The sequence below is a fragment of the Diadema setosum genome, chromosome 11, assembly GCF_964275005.1.
Source record: "Diadema setosum chromosome 11, eeDiaSeto1, whole genome shotgun sequence".
NCBI lineage: Eukaryota > Metazoa > Echinodermata > Echinoidea > Diadematoida > Diadematidae > Diadema > Diadema setosum.
The window spans coordinates 27,830,965-27,856,840 of record NC_092695.1 but is presented as its reverse complement, the minus strand read 5'-3'; the positions used below and the strand labels follow the sequence as shown (position 1 = coordinate 27,856,840).

At 39.7% G+C, this 25,876-nt stretch overlaps 1 protein-coding gene across 1 annotated transcript; it reads right to left on the bottom strand.

Moving 5' to 3' along the window:
- Window positions 1-67: 67 nt before the first annotated feature.
- On the bottom strand, window positions 68-24,564 carry LOC140234603 (ribonucleoside-diphosphate reductase large subunit-like). Its single transcript, XM_072314631.1, has 17 exons — window positions 24,446-24,564; window positions 23,150-23,238; window positions 20,685-20,862; window positions 20,184-20,284; window positions 19,354-19,413; window positions 18,605-18,644; window positions 17,704-17,780; window positions 11,824-11,909; window positions 10,509-10,650; window positions 9,210-9,293; window positions 7,701-7,942; window positions 7,092-7,293; window positions 6,300-6,449; window positions 5,064-5,285; window positions 4,248-4,556; window positions 3,302-3,490; window positions 68-2,389 (listed from the first exon to the last, which is right to left on the bottom strand). The coding sequence occupies exons 1-17, from the start codon at window positions 24,471-24,473 to the stop codon at window positions 2,198-2,200; spliced, it is 2,391 nt and encodes a 796-aa protein (XP_072170732.1). The 5' UTR covers window positions 24,474-24,564; the 3' UTR covers window positions 68-2,197.
- Window positions 24,565-25,876: the final 1,312 nt, after the last annotated feature.

Below are 25,876 nucleotides of genomic sequence, written 5' to 3'. Positions count from 1 at the left end.
AGACACCCTTTAATTTTCACCCTATCGCGAAATGCTGCGAAGAAGTGAGAGACGCACATACAAAACAGTTTGAAGAGGCAGTGAGCCGATTTATTGCAAAGCTCTGCACAGCCCTAGAACATCATCTCTGACAAATCCGTGTCATCTCTTTCTCTATATCCATCAAATTTCCATCTTCACCTGGGTGGGTAAGATCTTGATGGTATTTTCCTGTATCTATGGTAACATCTGTGGCAATCATTTTGTTTCATTGTCACTTTATGTTTGGCCAAAAGACAAAGGAGCAAGGTGCAGCAACCCATGTGCTGCTAGCTAGGCCCACATAAAGGACATGCTGCTAGTTTATCTCACCGACTTTGGTCAGAGAAGCCACTCGGCTATGACACACCCGTCAGTTTAGAAATGATTTTCACTTTTTCTCTAGAGCTTGCAGATACTGTACATGTACTTATGAAGTTGCACTCTCCTCTTACACTAGGATATATGCATGCAGACCTCCCAACCTTTCTCACTGAAAAATATGGATCTGACTCAAAAGTAGGAAAGAAAGAGCAGTTCCCGTAGGAGTGTGCAGTAAAATTATCAAGACAAATAGGAAACTCCTATTAAAACAAGAGGTTGTAATACTGTAGTCAAAATTCAGATTCTTTCCTCAAACTTCCTCAGAATGATTGGAAGGTCTGTGTATGGTACAACTAATCCAATGGAATGCCTTGAGTTCATTTACTTTGCAAATAATACCTGTTTTGGCAAACTTGTATCTCAAAGATCTCATATAGTCAAAGACACTACACTGTATATTTCCAGAGACTTCAAAGAAAATGCAGTTGGAAGCTCTTTAATGTCACATTTCTCTCGAGTACATTTCCACAAATCTGATCCCATTTTGGCCAGGAGCTACATATATCCTCATGATAAGCTCCTGATCCTGTTTGGTATCAAAAATGGAAAATAAACATAGAGCGATCGCAATAGCTCACTTTAAGGAGAGCTAAAAACCGGGGCTCATGCCTCTTACATGTACATGCATACTTTCTCCACTTTTGCTTTTCTCCTTTTTTTTCTTCATTTTTTAGGTTTTGTTTTTATATGACAAGTATACATTAAACAGACTATACACATATACACATTTTTTTTTTTTGTGACTGTTTTTTGGGAGAAAGATAAACCATCTGTTGGACATGAAATACATACAATTCAACACTCGTACAAAGGGAGGACAAAATTGGGGAATAAAGGCACAGATGTATGGGGGAGGGGTAATGGCCGAAAAACTAGTGCAGACTTGTCTTTTCAAACGACATGGCTTCATGCGTCCATGTCTTACTGTGGTGTCAAACAAATATCATGAACATTACTTTTTACTTGTAATGATGCAGCAGTGCAATAAAGAAAACAATGCATGTTAGTTTTCTGGAATTTACACCAGCCTCATGACAGACAAGGACAGTAAATATCAAATCAAAATATAGTACACCCTGTACAACATTTTAAGTGGATGACACCCACATGAGTACACCCAAATTCTACATTCTATCATACAAAATTTGGTTTTTATATATTTCATTGACTTCTGCAATAGTGCTAATGTAGAAAAGATGTATTTGGGCAACAGACACTGGAAAAAAAAAATTATTCATTATTCAAAACAGGATTCACTCTTAGAGGACATTTCTGGTCCATAGATAAGGAAATTCAGTGTGATTGTTATTTGTCATATTTTGGTTTCAAACTGAAAAGAAAAGAAAACAACTTGCTGAAAAAAATGCCATCTTTAATTTGAACACAATGCACACACACACACACACACTTAAGAAAACATAATGGAAATAGTCTTCACTTGATCAAAAGTACTAAAATGTAGTAGTAATGTAGCTTTTCTAACAGTACATCATGTAATAAATATGCTTACAAGCTACTGTGCCTTGAATTCATACAAAGGTAGCAAGAAAAAAACAATTACTAAAGTAATGGTTCAATACATCTCTTCTGAGAAATCAAGTTCAGTTGGGTAAACAGATTTGAATGTACTTCAAATATCAACATTGAAAACAGTAGAAAACAAACAAGTTGATATCATGAATGTGGACATTGTGCTCATATTCTTGACCCGTTTGATGAAGTCGATGACCTCCTTTGTTTCTTAACAAAGTTTTTGTTTCTTTCTTTTTTCGGGGGGGGGGGGGGGGGAACCTTTCTAAGAGCCGCATGATAAACAGGCATCCTTGTTCTCTAAGGAACACAACATGGCTGCCTCATTCTCAGCCTTCTTGCTGGCCTCTGAGGCCGCCTTGCCTGCCTTGTCCTTGAGGCTAAGCTTGTCCAGGGTGAATTTGATGGGGTCAGCTGCCGGTCGGGTGCGGAGGTAGTACATACCGGTCTTGATGCCCTGGAAGGAAAGACGAGCAGGAATGGTAGAACAAAGGTTAGCACGGCACAAAATTGGCTTCTTCAAGGGGAAATCTACCCTGAAACTTGCTTGTGTGAAAAGACTGAGAGGAACAGGACATTGAAAGTTTGAGTAAATTTTGATCAAATCCAAGAAAGTTACAATTTTTTGAAGTTGTGATCATTAATTATGAATTTCTAATGTTGTGATCAATCAAACACAAATTAGAACACAGTGATGCAGTACATGAGCTTCCTTTCCATTTTTCCTGTGCATAAAATTCCATAAAATCTGTTATTTTCTTTATAAATGATGAAATATATTTGTTAGCAATTCACAAGGTTACTGTAAACCAGAAATGTTCACATGCATTTTAATTTCACAAATTTTGTGAAAGCAAAGATTTGCAAAATTAATATGCACGCAAAAGTTCTTGTCTACACTATACACATTGAATGCCAGTGCCAATTTGTGAATATTTTTCATGCTTCAAAAAAAGGCAATGTGAGCTCTCATGACAGAAATCAATCTTCAATCGACTGCAGTAACCTTCAAAGTCAATGTCATTGCAACAAGAGTGCTTTGACTTTAGCAATGTCCAACTCTCGCGCAAACAGTTTTGGACAGTACGCAAGTGGACATCAACATTGGTATCAAACTTTGCCATCCAAATAATTACTGTAAAACGAGTGCATTTTAATTTCGCGAGAGCCAAGATTCGTGAAATCAAAATGCACGCGAAAGTTCTTGTCTACACTATATGTATTGAATGTTACAGGCAACTCGCGAATATTTCATGCCACGAAAAAGGTTGTTAGCTCCAATTTGCAAAAATTTCACGCCGTGAAAATATTGTGTTTTTACAGTACTCTATTCACAACAATCTAATTCGCATTGCCGGACTTCACTCACCATCTTCCAGGCATAGAAGTGCATGCTGGTCAGCTTGCCGTAGTTTGGCTCCGCGATGTGGATGTTGAGGGACTGGCTCTGGTCGATGAATGCGCCGCGGTCGACGGCCATCTGGATGACGGTCTTCTGCGAGATCTCCCAGACCGTCTTGTACAGAGCCTTGATGTCGTCGGAGATTTGCGGGATTTGCTGTGCCAGATCAGGAAACATGACATGGCATTTTGATCAGGATACATGCTCTACTTGTTGCATACAATAAACAATACAAGAAGGTAGCATTGTGTCTTGACTTACAGGTCTCAGTAACCCAAGAGGCCAACGATCATGAGAGCATTTTGATGAAGGAAGCTATCCTTGCAAATCATGCCAGATGCAGTTGGCAAAACAAAGAAGATTCAATGTTCAACATTTTGACCACATAAACTGCAACCTTCTTTTTCCCAATATCTCTTTCATAAAACTATACCTTCGGCATTTATCTTTCTTGTGTAAACGCAATACCAATTGGGAAAATGGTTAGCAGTGCAGATTTCTGTACATCCCTGGTTAATAACTTTCACTGGCCTTACAAATATCCACATACATTCTTCAACTCAGGATATTAAGAAAGTTGTGTACATCTGTTTTAAACTTTGTCAACTCCAATATCCTGTACAGTTGTATTTGATTATTACATTAGGTGAGTGACTGAAACAGGTCTCAATTTGGTAGAAATGTCATCATTCCACATCTAATTTGCAGACATCTCTAGACAAATAAATACAATGTGGACTAAGTGCTCTCCTTCCCAAAACCAAACACCTTACTAATTCTCTCCTAAAGTTTAAAGCAAAATATCTTCTTCTTTTTTTTTTCTAACTGGTCTTCATCTGGGAAATTGTATTGTCGTGGCATGGTGGACAAGATGCAGCAAGAATAAGAGTGCTGTGCTGCCACCACTTCTTACCTGGATGGAGCCGTTGTGGGCGATGAGCAGATTCTTCATCTCATCTGTCCAGAGGCCCTTGTCCGTCAGGTCTCGCAGCAGGTGGTGGTTGACGATCTGGAACTCGCCCGACAACACGCGCCGGGTGTAGATGTTGCTGGTGTAGGGCTCGATGGACTCGTTGTTGCCGAGGATCTGGGCGGTGGAGGCGGTGGGCATGGGGGCCAGGAGGAGGCTGTTGCGCAGGCCGTGCTTTGCAATGTCAGCCTTGAGTGCGGCCCAGTCGTGGAGGTCGGTGGGGGTCACTCCCCACATGTCGTACTGCAAGATCTGTATGTTTGTTTTGGACAGACACCAAAAAAGTTTTAAATAGGCATTTGTGACTACTGATGTATCCCTAGCCAGAACAACAAGCGCTAAAGCACTAAGTGAATATACCCCAATGGCTGCAAAGCTCTGCAGATCAAAAAAGCATAACTGTACTTTTGAAGGCAAAAATCATAATTATGTTAAAAAACTGGCAGAGTTAAATATATCATTCGTGTAGCATCATATTTCAGAGGAATCATTTTGCATTTCAAAAATATCTTTTCTTATAATGGATAAAGAGTAAGCACATTCTATCCTGCAGAGTGTACACTGTAAGATAGCATCTTGCCACTTCTGATTTCAAATAATGCCATATTTTCTTCACAGTAATATCTAAATCAGTTAATTGAAGCACTCAGTTATTTGGATGATGGAACTGCCTTCAACATTAAATAACTATAAGACAGGTTATCTCTAGCTACAGTTTGTTATAGCAGTATATGAGTCACTGGTTTGCAAATCACTCACCCCTTTGCTGGCTGGACATCCTGGATAGGTCTCATAGGGGCCATGCTTGGCCGCAAGCTCGCAGCTAGCCTTGACGGCGGCATAGTAGATGGTCTCGAAGATCTGGATGTTGAGCTTCTTAGCCTCGGGACTCTCAAAGGGGTACCTCATCAGGATGAAGGCATCAGCCAGACCCTGGACTCCGATACCGATGGGCCGGTGTCGCATGTTGCTACGCCTTGCCTGCAATCATGAATAACATTAAAGAAAAACAGGTTGCTCAGCTTTGCTGCTACGAAGGTAAATTGCAGAGTTAGCTTCCTTTCTTTCATCTTCAAGATGCCCCCATTTAGAGCCACTTTGAGGCAGACAGCACTGGCTTTGCCAGTCGGCTTCACTGGAGCTGACGTACAACTGTACATGGGCTGGCTCTTTGCCTCACCTGCCTGGGAAATAGTCAGCGATTTTTGATAATAAACTTTTTCCATATTGTCAAGAAAGTCCCAAGGACAGCAACAATATTGTTCCTTTTTAACAATTTTGAACAACTATTCTTAGAACTATGGAGTAGTCACACCAAGCACATGAATTTTCCACCCAAATTTGCGACACCAAAGTCGGCAGATGAACAAGCACACATGCACAGATGGTCTTCGCATGATCGTGAATGATTTTGAAACAAAATGAAAGTTTTTGAACAGGGATGGAGAGCTAGTGGTTGTCCAGCTGAAGGTGGAAAGGACTGCTTCCAACATTCCAACACCCAAGCTCAAGGAGGTTCCAGGGAGCACTTGGGGAGAAGTTTGTGTGCCATTTGCCTCTAAGTGGCCAAAAAATTGTTCCAAAATCAGGAAGACTGTCATATTCTCATGCCAAGATACGAAAAGGTCATTAATTTTTTACAGAGTCTCTTGGAGGATCAGAAAGACCACTCTGGAAAGAGAATGAATCAACATGTGTTTGAAGAAAGTAATGTGAACCCAATGATGATGAAACCCAGTTATTTTAGGATTCTGCAAAGCATTTCCACAAGTGACGTGGATACGGAATAAATTCATTCGTATCCTGAATCAAACCTGAAGTAACACAAAGACACCCTTCAGCATATCCTTTAGCAGTTATCATACAAAACACAAACAGCCCAAATATGTAAGGTAATTACAGTGTGTGTGCATGCTGGTTAATATTCTATGTCACTTTTTATCTTTTGATTATAACACTTGTTTTACGCAATGCCAGGGCAATCGGCCTACTCACCTCTGGAATGGGGTAGTAGTTGATGTCAATGATCTTGTTGAGATTGCGAGTGATCACCATGGTGACCTCTTCCAGCTTCTTGAAGTCGAACTTCTGGTCCGGGAGGACGAACCTCGGCAGAGCGATGGAGGCCAGATTGCAAACAGCGACCTGTATGGGAAAGAAATAAACATCTGTAATCATTCAACACTGTCACTGCACATATATTGCGGGAATGATTTCAAATCTTATTTCAATTTAGCAATGCTGCATATGCATCAAAACAACTATCCAGACCTACAATGAAACCTTCGGTTGGCAGTCCAGGTATTGCCCAGAAACCAAATGTCTGTATGCATGTGGTATTTAGAAGCAGGTGAGAGTGGAAGTTGTATCTAGCATGTCATGTCCCAGAGCTTGAATTTAACACTCAAAATGCCATCAAAAAAGTATTCACCATATTTTGTGAAATCTGCCAAGTCCACAAGATAATCAAAATTCATGGCCAAATTCAGCAGGTGCAGGTTTAGTTCAAACTTCGTCTTTCTGCCTGTGAGAAAAGCATTGATTTTCCCTCTCCAGGGCTGAACCATTGGCAAAAATCATTTTACACATTGACGTTTAAATGGCAATGATTACAAGCTGACTCTTGTGATTTCTATCTCACTAATCATCATGTCAGGATAAAGCAAGTGAGAGTTTGGACTCACTTCTATATTCTCTGCATATGAATGCTGTCGGGTCACAGCATGCCTTGTTAAAATGTACTGCGACAAATCTAAAGACTAAAGTTTAGATGTTAATATCCCTCACCTCATCGGGGCTGGAGTACTCCACGATCTCGGTGCAGAGGTTGCTGCACTTGATGGTGCCAAGATTCTGCTGGTTGCTTTTCCTGTTGCAGTGATCCTTGTACACCATGTACGGGGTTCCGGTCTCCGTTTGGGACTCTATGACGGCATACCACAGACTCTGGGCCTTGATGGTCTTTCGGCCACGTCCTTCCTTCTCGTATCTGGTGGGAGAAAGGAACCAGCAAAACTCTCATTGACCATGATCTAGCCGAGGCATTAACTTTTTGTGGCAAAGCTTGCTTCAAACAGCAGCTGATAGGGGACAAACAGAAGCAATTTCGAATCAAAGAAAGAAATGAGCCTGACCTCTCATGGTTATGTTTTATACCACAGGTGTATGATCAATTATAAATCCCTCAGGCAACAGCTATGGACAATGTCAATGATTTACCAGCTAAACAGGGTTTTCACGTTTGTTAAGGCCAAGTTCCTTCTGCATAAGTACAGTTCACGAGAAAAACTTGAAAACAGAAGAGCAACAGCACATGAAACGTTGACAACTACATTGCCATGATGAAAACTGTCCATTGCAAGACACAGGTGGTCATTACAGATTTCGGGAACTCACTTGGTGTAGAGAGCCTCAAACTCTTCTCCCCATACGTCAGGGAGTCCTGGACACTCGTGGGGGCACATGAGGGTCCAGTCGCCGTTCTCCTCCACCCTGCGCATGAAGAGGTCGGGGACCCAGAGGGCGTAGAACAGGTCACGGGCACGCTGCTCCTCCTTGCCGTGGTTCTTCTTGCAGTCCAGGAAGTCGAAGATGTCAGCGTGCCACGGCTCGAGGTAGATTGCAAAGGCGCCAGGTCGCTGCAGGGAAAAGTAAGGGAAGAAGGAAAGAGTGCATAATGAGGAACAAATACTTGAGCTTGCATCATTTGTTGGTTTCAGTGCTATATTTTTATGCTAGCGCACAGTCTCCCACCCAAAGCATCTCTACACTGGAGATTATCTTGTATTAATCCTTAACAAACTGGAGCTCTGATCATAAAACATGTGCACAATATCTACACCCACATCATGAGCGCGAAGTCCACTGCAGCCAAGATACAGGGCCCTTATGCTGGCCCTGTAAACTCTAGGGTTATATAGACCGATTCTGTGACGCGCTATGTGTACTTTTGGCATGGGCAGCGCCATTACTGCGGTGTCTCAGCCGACCCCCCCCCCCCTCTCCCCCACCCCCTTCCGCGCGCGGAATGAAAAACTGATGCATGGTTGTTTTAGCCAATGGGCGTCTCGTACCGAGTGCGCGAATGCTTGCTTAGTGCGCGAACCTTTGTTACAAGTGCGCGATAAACATGTTGCCCGTGGGGTGGGGGAGAGGAGGGGGGTCGGCTAAGACACCTCAAAATGAGCTCATGGCTGCGCCCAGTTCCACAAATTGTCTGCTGCCCTCAACGAACCCGAATCGGTCTATATGCTCTATAGTGCTATTTAAGACTTAAAAAAAAAAATCATACTTACAAAATATAGCTGGGCGGGAGAAAGTTACATTTTAAGTGGGAGAAAATACACTTTAAAAAGGAGACACACAGCTAGAGCAGGAGAAAATCAAACTCAAGTGGGAGAGCTGGAGAGGTCCCACTGAAAGCAGGAGTCTCTTTGCTAGCGGTCATGACCTTGATACCAAAACTAACGTACTTACAACACAAACAATATCACTGTTCTGACAATGACAGTCAACCACTGTGATTAAGTCGGCAAGCTTTACACTTGGAACTTTCATAGTTGAAAATTACATACAGGGTGGGCTTAAACTGCCATGGAAGAAACAATTTTACACTGATAATTTTACCTCAACCAGGGAGGTGCTACATGTATGAAGAAGTTTGATCACATTGTTGTTACAATAGAGCCATGGCTAACAGAATCATTGTTTCATATGGCACATCATTATAGAGCATGAAATAATTACAAGCACCCCTAAAGTTAGGTTGGAAAAAGAAAGCCCATTTAAATTTGCAACTGTCTGAAATAAAAAATAAAAAAAAATCACACAAAAAAAAATTGCTCTTTTGTAGTAGAAGTTCCTGTCTGGCAAAGCTTTAACTATCACACTACAATGGCACCCTACCTTGTTTCCTCCTTGGTCGACGTATCTCGCCGTGTTGTTGTAGACACGAAGCATAGGGAGCAGGCCGTTGGAGTTACCATTTGTCTGCGGGGAAAAAAGTTTGCAGTCATGTAAAGGTGCTCTAAAACGTCAGGCAGTTTAACTCATTGAAATGGCAATCGTGCTAAGAGCATCACATTTGTGAGATTTCGGTGACACCAAACTTCTCTCCATGTAACATGCCACAAAATGAGTACAAAAGAAACTAGAAAAGCAAACTTCATTGCATAATCCCTTGCTTGTGAATCTTGATATTCTACTTAGTATCTAAACACTTTGCATTCAAGATTTTCCTGAGAGTTCTGGGAGACAGTTCTTGGAAATTACCCTCTCTACGAAATTACTACTTATGCAATATTAAATATCCATTTCTTAATTTGCAAACACCTGTGGCAAGCATGCATTGTCTGCATACGGTCAACTGAGAAATAGTCAGTGTATCGACATTTGTTCATTAAACTTGTTATCATTACATTATACATTTCATGACTGTAAAGCATACTGCTTTCTAGAGATACAGTGCACTCCCGTTATAACGAAATGCTCGGGACCGGCAGTTTTCTTTCGTTATAACGAAATTTCGTTATAACCGAACAAATACAATATATAACGAAAACAAGAAAACCACATATATTCTGTTTGCTGAATACTTATCATACACTGGAAAACTATGTGAAATGTAATGGGATAATTGTATCACAATAATAAACGCAAGTTCCCCTCAGAAACTGTGCGTGACACAAAGAGCGAACACACAGTGGTGTGAAGCGTTCACCCATGCAGAGAAGCTATAAATGCTTGTTCCGCTACAAATTTTCGAAAGCAATTCGCATTTCGTTATAACGGAGCACATTTCTTTTGTTTTTCTTTGTCTGTGGCGCTCGGAAAAGACTTCGTTATAACGGAAATTTCGCTATGACCGTGTTCGTTATAAGCGAATTTTTTACCATAGACTTTAATGGTGATAATTTTGGGACCAGAAGATTTACTTCGTTATAACGAAATTTCGCTATAACCGTATTCATTATAACGGGAGTGCACTGTACATCCATTTTGGGTTTTTTTTTTGTTTTGGTTATCTTCTGAGTTCCTCTCGGGTTGTTTTTTTCCTTCTTTATATTACCTGCCATAATCATGAATATCTTTCTTCAAGCTTTGCTCCTATAACTTTCATTCTCTTAATCACTGAACAGGAGTATGGAAAAATCAATTTAGTTAAATTCAATCCAAATTTCATTCCATGATACAGCCTGAGCTTACCCCGGCAATGTAGCTACCCGATGCCCTGATGCAGTGAACGTTCAGACCGATCCCTCCGGCCGTCTTGGAGATGAGAGCACAGTTCTTCAAGGTTTCGTAGATTCCCTCAATACTGTCATCCTTCATTGTCAGCAAGAAGCAACTGGACAGGATAAAATATTTATGACCAATAATGATCTTTAGAATCTCTCTCTCAAAAAGGAACAACTTTGGAAGAATACAGACATAACACTTGATTCATATGTTGTCTATGTATCACATTGTGCCAGGCATGCGTGTGTGTTACACTGTTTCAGGCTTTGCATCGACACTTGTCAATAACCATTTAATTGAAGGTAAAACTTTGTGATTTACACTGTGAAAAATGTCTTGCAGTCGCAACCCATGGTGCAAAATTTTGGAATTTGACATTGACCTAGCCTCAACACACTTTCCATGCACAGCCAAATACTCAATCTTAAGGTACAATGATGGAATCTAAAAAGAAGAAGAAGAAAAAAAAAAATTCCACCATCCTATTTGAATCATTTTTACTCCTTTTACCCACTCTTTGCCAAGGACTTTGGACAGAGTGTACAATGTTATGAGGTTTTCTGTGCCAATCAGTACTCAAGGCACACAATGGGATCAAGGCAAGAACAGGAGTAGTATTTGACTTGGACAAACATCTTTGTCAAACAATGGTAAGCAATGTCAGCATTCACCCAAATCTCAACTTCACTTATGATGGGCATTGCAAAATACTTCTGATCTCTTTCACACATTGCAAGTGAGGGGATTTCAAGAAGATATCAGGGAGAGATGCTTGTGTGTCACATGACTCTCAATGAGGTGCAAAAACAATTCCAAAAATCAAGACTTTGACAGTCTCCTGCCAGAGCATGAGGAGATATTTTAGTTTTCAGTGAGTCTCCTGCAAAATCAGACACCTGACAGCTTGACAGTCTTTTCAATGACAAATCTGCAAAGCTTCCATGAATGCAAAGAACAAGGCAAACAAGTAAAAAAAAAACACAACAAAAATACAAAAAACAAACAAACAAAAAATAAACAAAACAAACAAGCCAACCAGCCCTAAATATACTTACCTGTATATACAAATATCAAAAATACAAAAGTGGAAATTTTCGCATGAGTAATTCTTCAAGCTCAGTCAGGTAAAATTAATTTCGCATGTTTTCAACTCCATGAATTAATGCATTCTACAAGCAAAGACATTCACACCTTCATTTTTGTGCTAGCTTCACGCCACGTGAAATGCGCGAAAATTTCCACTTTTGCAGTAACCAAAATGGCGACAGTGGTATGAGCTCACCTCGACAGCTGAGGCCTGTTTGTTCCAGCGTTGAAGAGTGTCGGTGAGGCGTGGGTGAACCACCTGTCTGACAAAAGGTTGTATGTCTGTACAGAGCAAAAAGGAAGTAAAATGTAACATGTCAGCATTCGATAACCACATACTTGGAAATGTTGAGCAGTTGAAAGGCATTTAAATCATCCAAACATTCAGCTAACATGACATTACATATGGATAACTGCTGACAGATGAGGAAACACAAGATTTTTTCATGAGATTTAATTCATTGCTATTTAATAGGAAGTTTATTAATTCTGAGACTAAATCAAGACTGTTAAGTTCATCGAAACAGCACTTCAAACTCTGTGGTTTAAACACTCTTTGGTCCCAACGAGAAATGTAACTATGAGGTATTGTATCATATGTGTACATATCATATATTATATGGTAATTATAAGGTATTATTTGGGAGACACATAAATCTAGGGTAATGCATGCCCCAGGGTTCTCGCCAGGAATTTCTTCACGCTTGTCGGCATATGCGCGCTGTTCTGGGGGTGGGTACGGGAGGGGGTTCCCCCTCCCGCGCGCGAAGCGCGAAAGCCTTCGCTAATGCTCAATACAACACAGATAAATCGCCGCTAAGATGCCACTAAATGCGACATTTTCACGGAGATGTAATGAACGTTGTGAGGGGCATAATATTATTCTCACAGAAACAATGCAGAAATTCCATACCTTTTGTTGGCGGCAGTTCCTAAATAATAAATGAAAGAGAAGTAGGTGCCGATAGTGAAGGTTCTGATTTCTTTCACTGTTGCAATAATTAGCCGTCTCTGCATCGCAACAACGCGCGCCGTGTTGCTTTCTCGCCGTCTGCTCGACCACGTGGGTATAGGCTTACTGCATGCAGATGCGCGAGAAGCGATCGAGAACTTTCGGGACATCGTTGCATTTTCCTTTCTGGGTATACTGCGGTAGTTTGGCCGTGACATCAAAGAGATATCATACAAAAATGTAATGATGGTCATTATTCCGAAGGTTTGTTGAATCATAAAATGAAACGATTCATTACTGAGTACTTCAAAGGTTTGTAATCGAAAACAACAACAACACCAAAGGTCGGTACTACAGATGAATGTTCAAAATAAAACTGATTTCGTTCGAAGATTAACAAGCATTTTTTCTTTACTATTTTCCGATCAACGAACCTTCAGAAAGGAATCTATCATCTATCATTGTTACTGTTTCGGAATAACAAACCTTCAGAATAAGAAAACACCGTTTTGGGGCCGTTGTATTCCGAAATAATACTGGCAGAACATTCGAAATAACAAAATTGATTTCGTTTGGATATAAACGAATATTTTCTCCTTTATCATTTTTCTGTTAACGATCATTCAAAATGTAGAGTATTATTTTGGCATTATTCTTTCGGAGTAACGAACCCTCAGGGTAAGAAAACAGTAACCGTTTTCATTTTTTCTTTATCGTTTTCCGATTAACGATCGTTCAGAATAAAGAATCTTAAGTATTCATTTTTATCGTTATTCTTTCGCAGTAACGAACCTTCAGAGTAAAAGAAAACTGTAACCGTTTTGGGGCCGTCGTTTTGTTCTGGAATTTCACTGACATAAACGTTCGAAATAACAAAACTGATTTCGTTGTGAAATGAACGGACATTTTTTTTTCTAACCATTTTTGGATTAACGAACCTTCAGAATAAAGAATCTAGCATTATTTTATCATTAATCTGTCGGAGTAACGAACCCTCAGAGTATGAAAACTGCAACTGTTTTTGGGCAGTAATTGTTTTATTCCAAATTTCACTGGCAAAACGTTCGAAATGACGCACTGATTTCGTTTTGAAATTTACGGACATCTTTCTTTATTTTATTTTCGGTTAACGAACCTTCAGAATAAAGAATCTACTATTTATTATTTTATCATTACTATTTCTGTCGGAATAACAGACCCTTAGAGTACGAAAACACGCTTTTTGTGCCGTCGTTTTATTCCGAAATTTCACTGACAGAAACGTTCGAAATAACAAAACTGATTTCGTTGTGAAATGAACGGACATTTTTTCTTTATCATTTTTTGATTAACGAACCTTCAGAATAAGGAATCTAGCATTATTTTATCATTAATCTGTCGGAGCAACGAACCCTCAGAGTAAGAAAACTGCAACTGTTTTTGGGCAGTCGTTTTATTCCAAAATTTCACTGGCAAAACGTTCGAAATGACGCACTGATTTCGTTTTGAAATTTACGGACATATTTCTTTATTTGATTTTCGGTTAACGAACCTTCAGAATAAAGAATCTACAATTCATTATTTTATCATTACTATTTCTGTCGGATTAACAGACCCTTAGAGAACGAAAACACGCTGTTTGTGCCGTCGTTTTATTCCGAAATTTCACTGGCAGAACGATCGAAATAACAAAACTGATTTCGTTGTGAAATGAACGGACATTTTTTCTTAATCATTTTTGGATTAACGAACCTTCAGAATAAAAAATCTAGCATCATTTTATCATAATCTGTCGGAGTAACGAAAAAAAAATGAACCTTGGTGGTGATAATTGATGCTGGTGTAGAGAAAAACAAAGACAGCTCGCTCAAAAGATGCTTCCTTCTTTCAGTTTATTTTCTCCCCAGTCATTCCTATCGTTCTCCCATGAACCCCTGCCATGCACGGACGATGAACAAAACAAAATGTTACCGATGTTGCAATGAAAAAAAAGAAAGAAAAGAAACACATCCTCGACGCAAATTATCCACACTTTTCAAGTTTAACAAATTGTTGTTTGTAATGAAGAATGAAAAAAAAAGAAAAAAACACGACCACAAGCAGTGGGGAAACTTGATATCACGGCTTGTGGAAATTTCCACGAAATTTCCACGAAAGCCAGGTGTCAGATAGAGGAATGCCGCGCGTACTGTCACCTTGCTTCAGTGGTCGTAAACAGCGTGTACATAGCATGTAAACCAACTGGGAACATTGATGAATGATCATCATTTATTTTCTGCCCATGAAGGCCCCCTAACCCACCTTTTAACAAACCAAGCCAGAAGCACGTGGAGCATTACGTACGTTGAAATTGAAAGACCATCATGACAGAATTACTATAAATTTCGGCCCGGAAAAGGAAAATGGAATCTTCACGAATGACGTACAAATCCATGGAAATTGAAAAGAATAAAATGGAACGCATGGTTTTTTAGTTAAAAAACAAAAACAAAAACGAAAAACCACTGAAACTACCAAAACCAAAATAACAATTTGCATTTGCTTACTCCATCATACGTTCTTTTTTCTTTTTTCTTTTTTTTAACGAAAGATCGAGTTAATTTTCTCTCTGCGGCAATGCTTTGAACGCATGTAATTTTGCGTCATTGCCGATGGCCAGCTTCCTAAAGAATTGATACGAATCCTTTCAAATATACGAAACAAAGTCTAAAAATCCTGGATCCTGGCGGTGAATTCCGGTGGTATTATAAATCCTGCTCACTATCAAAATTTAATCATCTGTTCCTTGCGCCATTTTACCAACCAACTGTTCCTGAAAATTTCATCCTAATCTGTTCCCAAATTTTGACTTATTTTGCGAATAGAGAGACAGACAGGCAGACACACTAACAAACAAACCAAAGCAGCCAAAAAAAAAAAAGAAGAGAAAAATACAACCTTTGGCGGAGGGGGGCATGCATTTCATATCGTTTGTTTTTGCGTAACCCGACAACAAGCGTGACAACAAGCGAGCACGTGTCAGAACACTGCCTTCCTCAGCCTCTTTCGGCCTCCGACCCTCTCTTTCCGTCCTCTCTCTCCCTCTCACAATATACTGTACTGTTGTATGGTAGCCCTACTACATATCGACCACCCTTATTGAAACCGACCGCGTATAATTCGCGCACTGAACACTTAGTACGCACTTCTCTGCGCGCAAAGCACATAAAAATGGATTGGCTTTGAATGTAGATTAGGATGGCGTGGGAAAACGCGATAATTCACTGTTCATTAATGGTTTTAATCAAGGACAAAATTTCGAATGAATATTTTCACCGAATCGTAATGACAGCACAATGTAATGTCTATGGAAGTTTCTAAACGGCTTCTAAAAAGCTTCGTACAACACCGTGTTCAATACAACTCGGTTTACGTGCATTGTCAATGCAAAATCAGCGGTCGATCCTAAAAACGCGATTTACCGCGGGGAGCTGAAATGAGGCCACGCAAGTTCGTCGGCGATATTTTTGCACTGAAACTTCGAATCGAAAAGGGAACAACGGCATTTGATAGAGCTGGATTTTCTCAATCACGTAGGTCAAGTTTTTTACGTGAATTTCAGTGTTAAATATTCTTATCAAGCAAATAAACATTAGGCGGTCGATTAGTAGTAGGTCCAACCCTACATGCAGGCGGCTGTCTGGCCGGCTGGGTGCAACTAGGAAGGTGAACCTCCTTTGTGCATGTGTGTGTGGATCCCAAATCAGAGCGCATGTAAGTGAGCAAGTGTGTGATGTGGTGTGTATCAGCTAGCACAGACTGCACGTCGCTCTGTTGAGCCGCGTTGTTGTGATCGGTGCGGTGATTGCGTGGATAACTTTTTGCGCTTGTATTTGTAAACTGCTGCTCCTTTCAACATCTAGATTCTTTTCTAGCCAGATAATAAAGACTGAAAAAGGCGAGAAATTGGTCCGAACTTAGCTCGTCAAGCAAGTCACCCTTGTCGGCAAGTTCACGCGTGGTGTTACCCTTGTCGGCAAGTTTTACCCTTGTCGGCAATTGTTTCTTCAAACCGCACGCTTGTCGGCACCGACAAGGGTGATATACGCTGGCGAGATCCCTGTGCCCATAACTATACATTTCTGAGGCACCTAGTTTCACATCACCACAGAGCCAACATATACTCCCATTATCTACGCCATACACTTGAAAAGTGTGAAACCAATTATTCTATGTAATTCTATTCACATTTTCTGTATGTGTCATAAATCAAAAATGAATATCATTGTTGAATTGTTTAGTGCTGTCTCCATCTGGAATTTCTGAGCTATGCTTATCGAGTATTATGACTTAAAGGGGATGGCTAGTAACTGATCAGTGGGAATCAGTGGGAATGCTTGGGGATGATCGTTCCAATTCTTGTGGGATTCATTTAAAAGTACATTATATATCTTTTGTTGTGTGAAAATTATTGGCTTCAGAACGGTCTCATATTCAAGTAATGTGCAGTTTAATGCCCCGTCACTGTACAGGCATGCTAACCTGGAAACATTAAACGCATTCCCGCTGATCAGTTGCTAGCCATCCTCTTTAATCTATAGAGGGTTGTTTGCAATTGGATAACAATGCAGTTCAGTTTACTTGATAACTAGCATGACATATACACTGCACAATACATATATGGTTCATACCCTTCTGTTCCAAAACTGATGATTTTAATCTCTGAAAAATGGCATAAATTGGAAGGATTATCAGCAAATAATGACATAACATGGATATCACAATACACAATATGACTGGTTTATGCTGTAGTGGCTGCTGGATATTCTTTTTATTAACGAGGAAGACAAGACAAGATTACAAAACTAATGTAAAAGTGGAATTTTTCGCGGTGTTAAAATTTTTGCGCATTTCGCGCAACCCGAAACTAGCACAAAAATAAAAGCATGTGAATATTTTTGCTTGCCATATGTTCCAGTAGTTGATGTCTTGATTCCATGGTAGGGTCCGCGGAATTAAAAACACACGAAACTCTTTCTTACCCCGCCGAGCACGAAAAATTAGTAGCGCGAAAATATCCACTTTTACAGTATAGTGTACTGTACAGCCCACTGAACCACTGCAACCACAAGTGAAATGTCAGCAGGGCATGACCTTTGACCTTACCTCCAATGCTGCCTCGATGTCGCGACCATGTATACCGACAGCTACCCTCATCAACATGTGCTGGGGGCGCTCAGCAACTGGGGAGAGCAACAAATGGCATAATAATCAGGATCCTGAACTCTTTAACTGGCTTAACACTGTATGTTTGTCGCAGCACTGTCACTTTTCATCTTGTTTTGTCTCCTCTCTCTCTCTCTCTCTCATGTCTATTTTCCTAATTTCTATTAGTTCCTTTCTTCAATGTGCATAGAGACATTAATCTATTTTTTTTTTTTGCAATATGCACTATACAAATGTAGTTTATTATTATTATCATTATTACCTCTGCCAAGGGAGGAGGTTATGTTTTCATTACCGTAGGTTGGTTTGTTTGTCCGTGGGCAAAATAACTCAAAAAGTTGTGCATGGATTTGGATGAAACTTGCAGGAAAGGTCGAGAATGACAAAAAGGAACAGATGGTTAAATTTTGGTGGTGATGGATTTTCAATATTTTGGCAGAAAGGGTCAATGAACTTGGGAGTTCAAGCTGCACATTTTTTAGGTTTTCATACGCGCACAAAGTGCATGCTCTAGGTGCGCAGCGCAGCTGAGGGTTTATGACGTAACAAAGGCTTCTATGTTGGGAAATCGGGAGACTTTCAGCACACAATGCTAAAGGTACGTATGGGTGGAAATCACTGATATCTCTATGGAAGAACAAGATCAGTGGTGGAAATGAGCTGCATGCTTGGCAGAGGTCTGCGCTCTCAGAGTGCTTCTCTAGTTATCATTATCATTATTATTTCTAAATCATTTCTAACTTTCTCAGTCTGTTACAAGGCCCAATACCGTCTTTAAAAATAGTCCTGATAGATCACCAAGACAAGAGACTTTGTAAACAAATGTTTTGTTTGGACTTACCTTTGCCGTCGATTTTCAGCAGGTAGGATCTTTCCAGTGTCTGTGTGAAAGACACAAAAAAATAAATGTAATCACTGCAACGAGTGGGGGGGGGGGGGGGGGAGGGGAACTGCTGAAAATGATTTTTGGTTGCAAGAAAAGATATCTAAAGATTGGACAAAACGCCAAATCAAAGGCCGACATACCAAGTGAATGATTTTCATAATAACTTTAATTTTAACATAAATGTTAAAGTAACATGTCTGATTTTCCCTACCATAGGGCCAGCCGACTGGACTGGTATACATCACAGTGATTGCTGCATGCTGCAAGATTCACATATTTAGTCAACATCAATGATTTTCATTTCCCTGCTACATGTTATGAAATTACTTTAATCAATTCAATAACATTTCAATGTTATCAAATTTTCAATACAATACACGATAACTTTGCCTTTTATCCACATATCATGCAAAGTTTTACCCTTCCTAGTAAATAACGTCAACACTTTGCTTACATCCCGTCTGAATGAAACTTCTGAAAACGTATTATGATTCTTGTAACCCAAATGAAGGAATTTGCAAAGAAAATATTAAACAAAAAACAACAAAAGAAATGTTGGCATTAAATTCTATATATTTTTTTTTTTTTTTTTTTTTGAACACAGCTCTAAATAGCTGATGTTGCTTTGGTCTCTATCAAGCTGTGGTATCAGTCTATCAGAGGGCATGTATTATCAAATGAGTTAGTTGAGTAAGGTTACCCACCTTGAAGCCAAAGTAGTTGTATTCAAAGTCCCGGTCATATAGCACAGCGGAGTTCAGCCTCTGTTACAGACACAAAATAAATAGCTGGTAAAATCACCATTTACTTCTAAGAAAATAAAAATATACATAAACGTAAACTCACAAACTGAATATGATGCTCCGTGAAAGCCTTTAGACTCATGTCAAGAATTTTGCTGCAACAACGTCAAAGCTGTCAAGGTTACCAAGCCAACTGATAAATTTGCAACAGATTACTGTTTTTCATATTGCAATTAATAAGTAAAAATTACACAGCTAAATATATTATACTCACTTCAAACGTTATGTATTCAGTTACAGTTTCACTGATTTCTATGCATAAATTTGAATAATTTGTCATATGATGGAGGTGTCATGGCTGAGTGGGTAAGAGCTCTCATCTGTGAACGACATGAGCGTGGTGTGGTTCGTGGGTTCGAGCCTATGTCAAGCCCGACACATTTGCTCTTCAGCAAGGCACTTTGTCCACATTGCTGCTCTCCACCCAGGAGTATAAATGGGTACCAAGTAGGGTGAGAAAGCTTATGTTGGTTGATCAGCATGTGCACACCTGTAAATGGCTGCGACTGGCTGGAATGCTCCCCAAGGAGTGGAGAATGAGCACTGTCGGTGCTAGTTGGAAATAATGTATTTAGTGACCAGGGTAATAATAGTCTGTAAAGCGCACTGAGATAGTTGCCAAGTGTGAAATGCGCTATATAAAACCAGCTGTTATTATCATTATTATGATGATGTACAAATTGATGAGAAAGGAAATGTGGAGAGACAACAAAATGAACTAGATAGCTCACATCTGCATTTTCCATAATGATGTCGAAGGTTTCCCTGCTGATGAGAGGGGAGTGGAGTTCGTTCCTGGGGTTCACATATTCGTACAAGTCTTTCATGACGGCTACAATGGAAAAAGACAGGAGAGAGATTTATAAGTCTCTTGATAAAGAAAAGCTGGTACGTACGTGTCTTATGATAAAAGATGTCAAAACAGTGTCACTCACGACCAACAAACATTCTACAATGTTAAAATACATGTTTCATGTAGATAGTACCCTTGGTAGTTTTGTGATGGGCCAAAATACACTCTGCATTCTGGGGGCAACCTCAAATTTCATCTATAAAGTTTACAGTAATGACAAAAGATGCATGTGTAGCACAAGTCAGAGTAAACTCAGGTTGGGGTCAACAAGCACTGTATGTCATGGAAAACAGAATTACCTTCAGCAAAGTTAAAACTTATATTACTGAAAGGCAGGAAAACTACAAGTCAGATGTACTCTTCTCTCCTCCCATCTTACCGCTGAAGAGTTTCTTGGTCTCCTTGTGGAGGTTGGAAACTGCGATGCGAGCAGCCAGGACAGCGTAGTCAGGGTGCTTTGTTGTCATGGTAGCAGCAGTCTCTGCGGCCAGAGTGTCGAGTTCGACGGTGGTGACGCCGGGGTAGACCCCGCTGATCACCTTCATGGTGATGACAGCCTGGAAGCATAGAGGTTGTTCAAAAGCATGATTATCAACCAGTTTGGAACAACAGACGCTTGCACGCTATCTCTACATAGGAGGGACTTGAAATGGTTGCACACATGAATACACAAATCAGCATGTGTGGGACTCGACCCCACCTGTAATCTTAAGTGGTAACAGGATGAAGGGTGGCAGTAAAGATGATTACTGCATTTGGTGCGTGTAATGAACACCAAAAGAATACTTGAACATGTGCTGCAGACAAGGAGTTGGCACTCAACAGTGTCAGTATAAAATCAAAAAGATGGCAGTAAGATCTCCATTCCAAAATTTTGTGATAGCTTCTGACAAACAGATTGTAAACAGCAACACACACTTTTTCTTTTTGTTTCAAAGCAATATTGAAATTAAAATGCTAAGCTTGTAAGTTGTATCCTTCACTTCACATCAGTGCTATGCTACAATAACTACTGCGTAAGCAATGAAGGTTGTTCAAAGGGGTAAAATTTGCTTCATTTTCAACCAAATACAAGGCAAATTTTCTGATCTTATTTTGTGTATACAAGTAAACCAGTGGGGAATGTTGAGTCACGATGACACCTTCACTTTCTCCACATTGCATTTATGCTTTCAGCCTCTATCTGATAATTTTAATCATTCACAATTACACTGTACACAGTGAGTAAACATTATCCTACCAGCAAACATCTAGCTCAAAGGACTGAAAATTACGAACAGTGCAGTATCATGTTGCACATTAATTAGTGTCGCCTAAAACTTGAGCTTTACATGTCTATGCTCACAAGAACCACAATGCTTGATCAATATCTTCATGTATATGCAAGTACAGTGTATATTGTGATGGGAGGTAGAAAGAACTTCACATCTACAAAATCTGACAAAAAGAATTTGAGACATAACTAGGACTCAGGAGTATGAATGAGTGCATTCTGCCATGTTTCAGAAAACTGCAAAGGTTTGCAAAGAATTGTAATATTTGTAACAGCACCTATATTGTTTGTAACTCTGACCCTTTATGTTTGTGTAAGAAATAGTTATTATAAGGTAATATATTGAATTTGGTAAACTGGAATTTTTGTCATATTTTGCATTATGTTATAATTTGTAAAGTGAATTGAAATTCTTTTCAAGTCTGAAATAAGCTATGAATTTGCTGTGGCTTCCTCTTCTTCCTATACTGTGTAGAACCTCCTAAAGAGTATACTCGCACACTTGCTATTATCAAAATGGCCTGGCAAAACAAATTCTATACTTTGGCATTGTTTGCCAATGAAGTTGGCTCTTTTCCTAAATATTCACAGCAACTAGTAGAGGGAAATATTCTAGCATAAGCATATGAGCATAATACCTATTCTAGGTAATCACTGATGCAGAACAAGTGCATTGACAGAAGAATAATAGTGTGTGAATATAAGTGTAGTGGGGTGGAGTAGACAAAGTCTGCATCATGCTGACATTGCTATTCATCAAGATGTATTTCACTCTACATGTATACTGGTATATGAGCTGCATAAAACAAGTGCAGTCTTTTTCATTTTTGAGAATGCACATGAATGTTTGACATGTGTAGGTGTAAGTCTACAGTTTGGTTAGATAACTTGCTTTCCTGCATTGAGAATGAATGAGCTTCTAAACTATACATAGACTGGAGTGTTAATCACAAATGTGTGTGTGTGTGTGTGTATGTGTGTTTGTATTTGCTTGTCTTTCAAGTGAACTAGGATCAGCTCAGGAGCGCACCACTGGAATATCAACTGAAGCATTCTGTCACTTTACAAATGCTTCATAAATGGGCTCTTGTAAATGGAAACAACCATGAGAAGGATTAGAACCTAGTGAGGAGATCTCATGCTTTACTTACTGGTAATTGTCATTATTGCCTTCATTATTTCATCAACTGCAAGAACATAAAGGGGTAGACCCGTATTGCATAAATATAAAATAAAATAAATTACCCCCAGATCACACCCAGTATTCTGCTGTACCTACCTGTCAATGGTTCACTTCATTCAGCACGATGTCGAGAACAAATATTTTGTTGAATTCAACAAGATTCATCACAGCACACTTGGTTACACTGACATATTTTTTCTTTTTTTTTTGAAGGGGGGGGGGGGGAGTGTGCCATGAAAAATGCTGCATATTTCTACCTATAATCATTGAGTTAGTCTATGAATATTTCAAGTGTGTGAAAAGACAATTATAATCTTGATGTCTGAACTATGGATGTACATCTTATACGATTCAAAGCAGACATCAACAGGCTAGAATCCATACTCACTGGGTCGATGAAATCTGGGTTCAGTTTGTAGCATAGTTTCTGGATTCGTGATGTAATTTTGTCAAACATCACATTCTCAGTCCGTCCATCTGAATGAAATAGCAAATTAAGACATTCATGATTCAGTAGGCCTACACTTCTTCTCTCAATGCACAGAGAATCTACTACAAACAAGTGATGCATATTTGTAGGCCTGCTACTATAGTAGAATACTAATCTAATTAATGAAACGTCATTATTGTCGTGTTGAACCGGGGTGGGGGCATTTGATGAAGCATTTTGTCCTATATCTTTTTATAAGCTACTGAAGTCCTTGCATCTGATTGGCTGAGTAGTGAGAGCAAATTTGTCACACAAAATGCAAGTTTTTTAACTTGAGAACTGACAACAGGACTAGAGGGCACAAGTTCAAGGTAACGAAGAACAGATGCAAAACTAAAAAACGGTCAAATGTCTTCTCACAGCATATCATCATGGAATGGAATAATCTCCCGGATTATGTGGTAAACAGTACATCACTTAACTCTTTCAAATCCAACTTGGAGAAAGCATGGAAGTCAAAAAAGGACAAATACAACCCCGAACAACAATTCTTATGCCCATGTTCTCACTAAAACCGCACAGCACAGAAAACAAAAGTTTGCTAGTTACCGTATCCAGATGATGGAGCAGCAGAGGGGCAAATAAGTTCTGTAACAGTTATAACTTTAATGCCCACAACCAGGTATGTTAACCAGGTATGTTAAATGCTTCATAAAATGCAACCCCAGGCTACACAACTCACACAATCAACACTGGGGTTCTATAGTTAGAGGTCTAGGACTCGGTAGGAGATCGGAGACCTCCAACGGCTACATATAAATTTGTACACCCTATACTATAGTAGCAGTAACAATCCCGACCCCTAACCCACATCTTTGACTTTTGCCTTCATACAGCTAGACACTAGACATCCTACACACTACGAAACACTGGCAGTGTTCTGCACTTATTTACACTCGTATTACATTTTGCCTACTATTGGCAAAGTGAAGTTCAAGGCAATAGTAATTGTACACTACTAAGCAACTGTAGCATAGTTAATTTACACCAGTAGATGATCTCGGTTATTTGGAATTTGGGCAAGGAGAAATCTTCCCACTGCTGTACCATTCACATTGATATAGGCCCTACTCATACTCAGTCATAGTAAATGAACAACATGATGAACGCCTTTTGCATTCGCAATTTGTGATGTATTTGTCGGGCGGCTAAAAACATTCTCGAACAATGCAAAATCATATATAATCAGGTTACCTCGTTTTTTGACGTATGTTCTCTGCATTTTGACTGGGCAACTAGTTACTGTGCAGCTGTGGACTTGAAGAAATCTTGACAAATTTGCCTGACAAGTCGCTCGCCAACCAACTGAGTCCTCGTACACTGCCTGCCTCCGCTGTAGTTTATTGCGGTTTGGTCTAAGCGCGAAAACAACGATTTTCCCGCGGGTCGCAAAGCACTGTGGCCGTGTCTTGCAGAGTGCTCGCTCGCGCTGGGCAGCTGATTAACGATGACGTATCGCCAGGATGGACCAATCAGAGACTGCAGATTTACGGCGCGCTGTCTGAAACCACTCAAGCTTTGTCATGGTTGGAAGCACTGGCGGAAGCTAGCTGGAAGAACCCATTATCGTGAATACGAAGTGTATACTCGTGTGCGCGCGCGTGCTGTATGATGAGCTAGGTGTGGCTTATTCTGGCAAATAAGAACCGGGAGGTCCGGTGAGATACATGTACACGACTAGTATACTTCGTAGTCAGTGATCCCTGGTCATAAGAGACAATAGAAGAGGTATGGGAATACCTTTCCCCAGGGATCAGGCCACGGACGCCCGGGACCAGTGGGGGCATGGGTATGATAAGATGACAAAAATGACCTTTGCGAAAACATGGGTACAAAGTTTTGAAGTATGAAGTTCATTAACTCAACGATGCTCATGGGGCATTGGAGTACTCTAGGTCCTATTAAATACAATTTACTTCACAGATAACATAAATTATACAAGATACTCGTAGAACAATGGAAAACAAACCCCACCTATAAACATAATCATATTGATATACTAGTACATGTATAACAATGTATCCATAGGACATCAGCTTAAAATTTGCATAAGAATAGACTGTGAATAATCCGAAAATGCGAGTCTACCTGCTTGTGTGAATAATACAAGCACTGCCTGATGTGATACGTCCACCTGTATAGATACACTTATAATTATGAATCCATTGAAAGAAAAAAGTATAATGTACGATAACGAATGGAAAATGACAATATTTCTAAGTAATACTATAAACGTTTCAAAATTGGATTACGTTTTTAACCCCCCCAACACCCATATTATAACAATATATGCAATATTAGTTGATCGATTAACTCGAGATGAATGTTGATTGGTAGACAAAGAGATAATTTTTTTGTTTTTCGTGAAATATATAGCTCTCTGTGCTTGAGTTACTTGTTCATTCAAAGCTTTTTGAATCGTTTTGTTTAATTTGTTCATACATACAACCACATAACATTATACGCACTGTACTCATCACAATATATTTAATAGGTTCGTTAGCAAAATAAAACTTCGCGATGTTTCTCACTTTTCCTCTGGAAAAAAAATAACAACCTTTCTCTTCTTGGTATATCGACAGTATAGATGTCACATTTGACAATGATCACTAAAGAGTGTTAAGA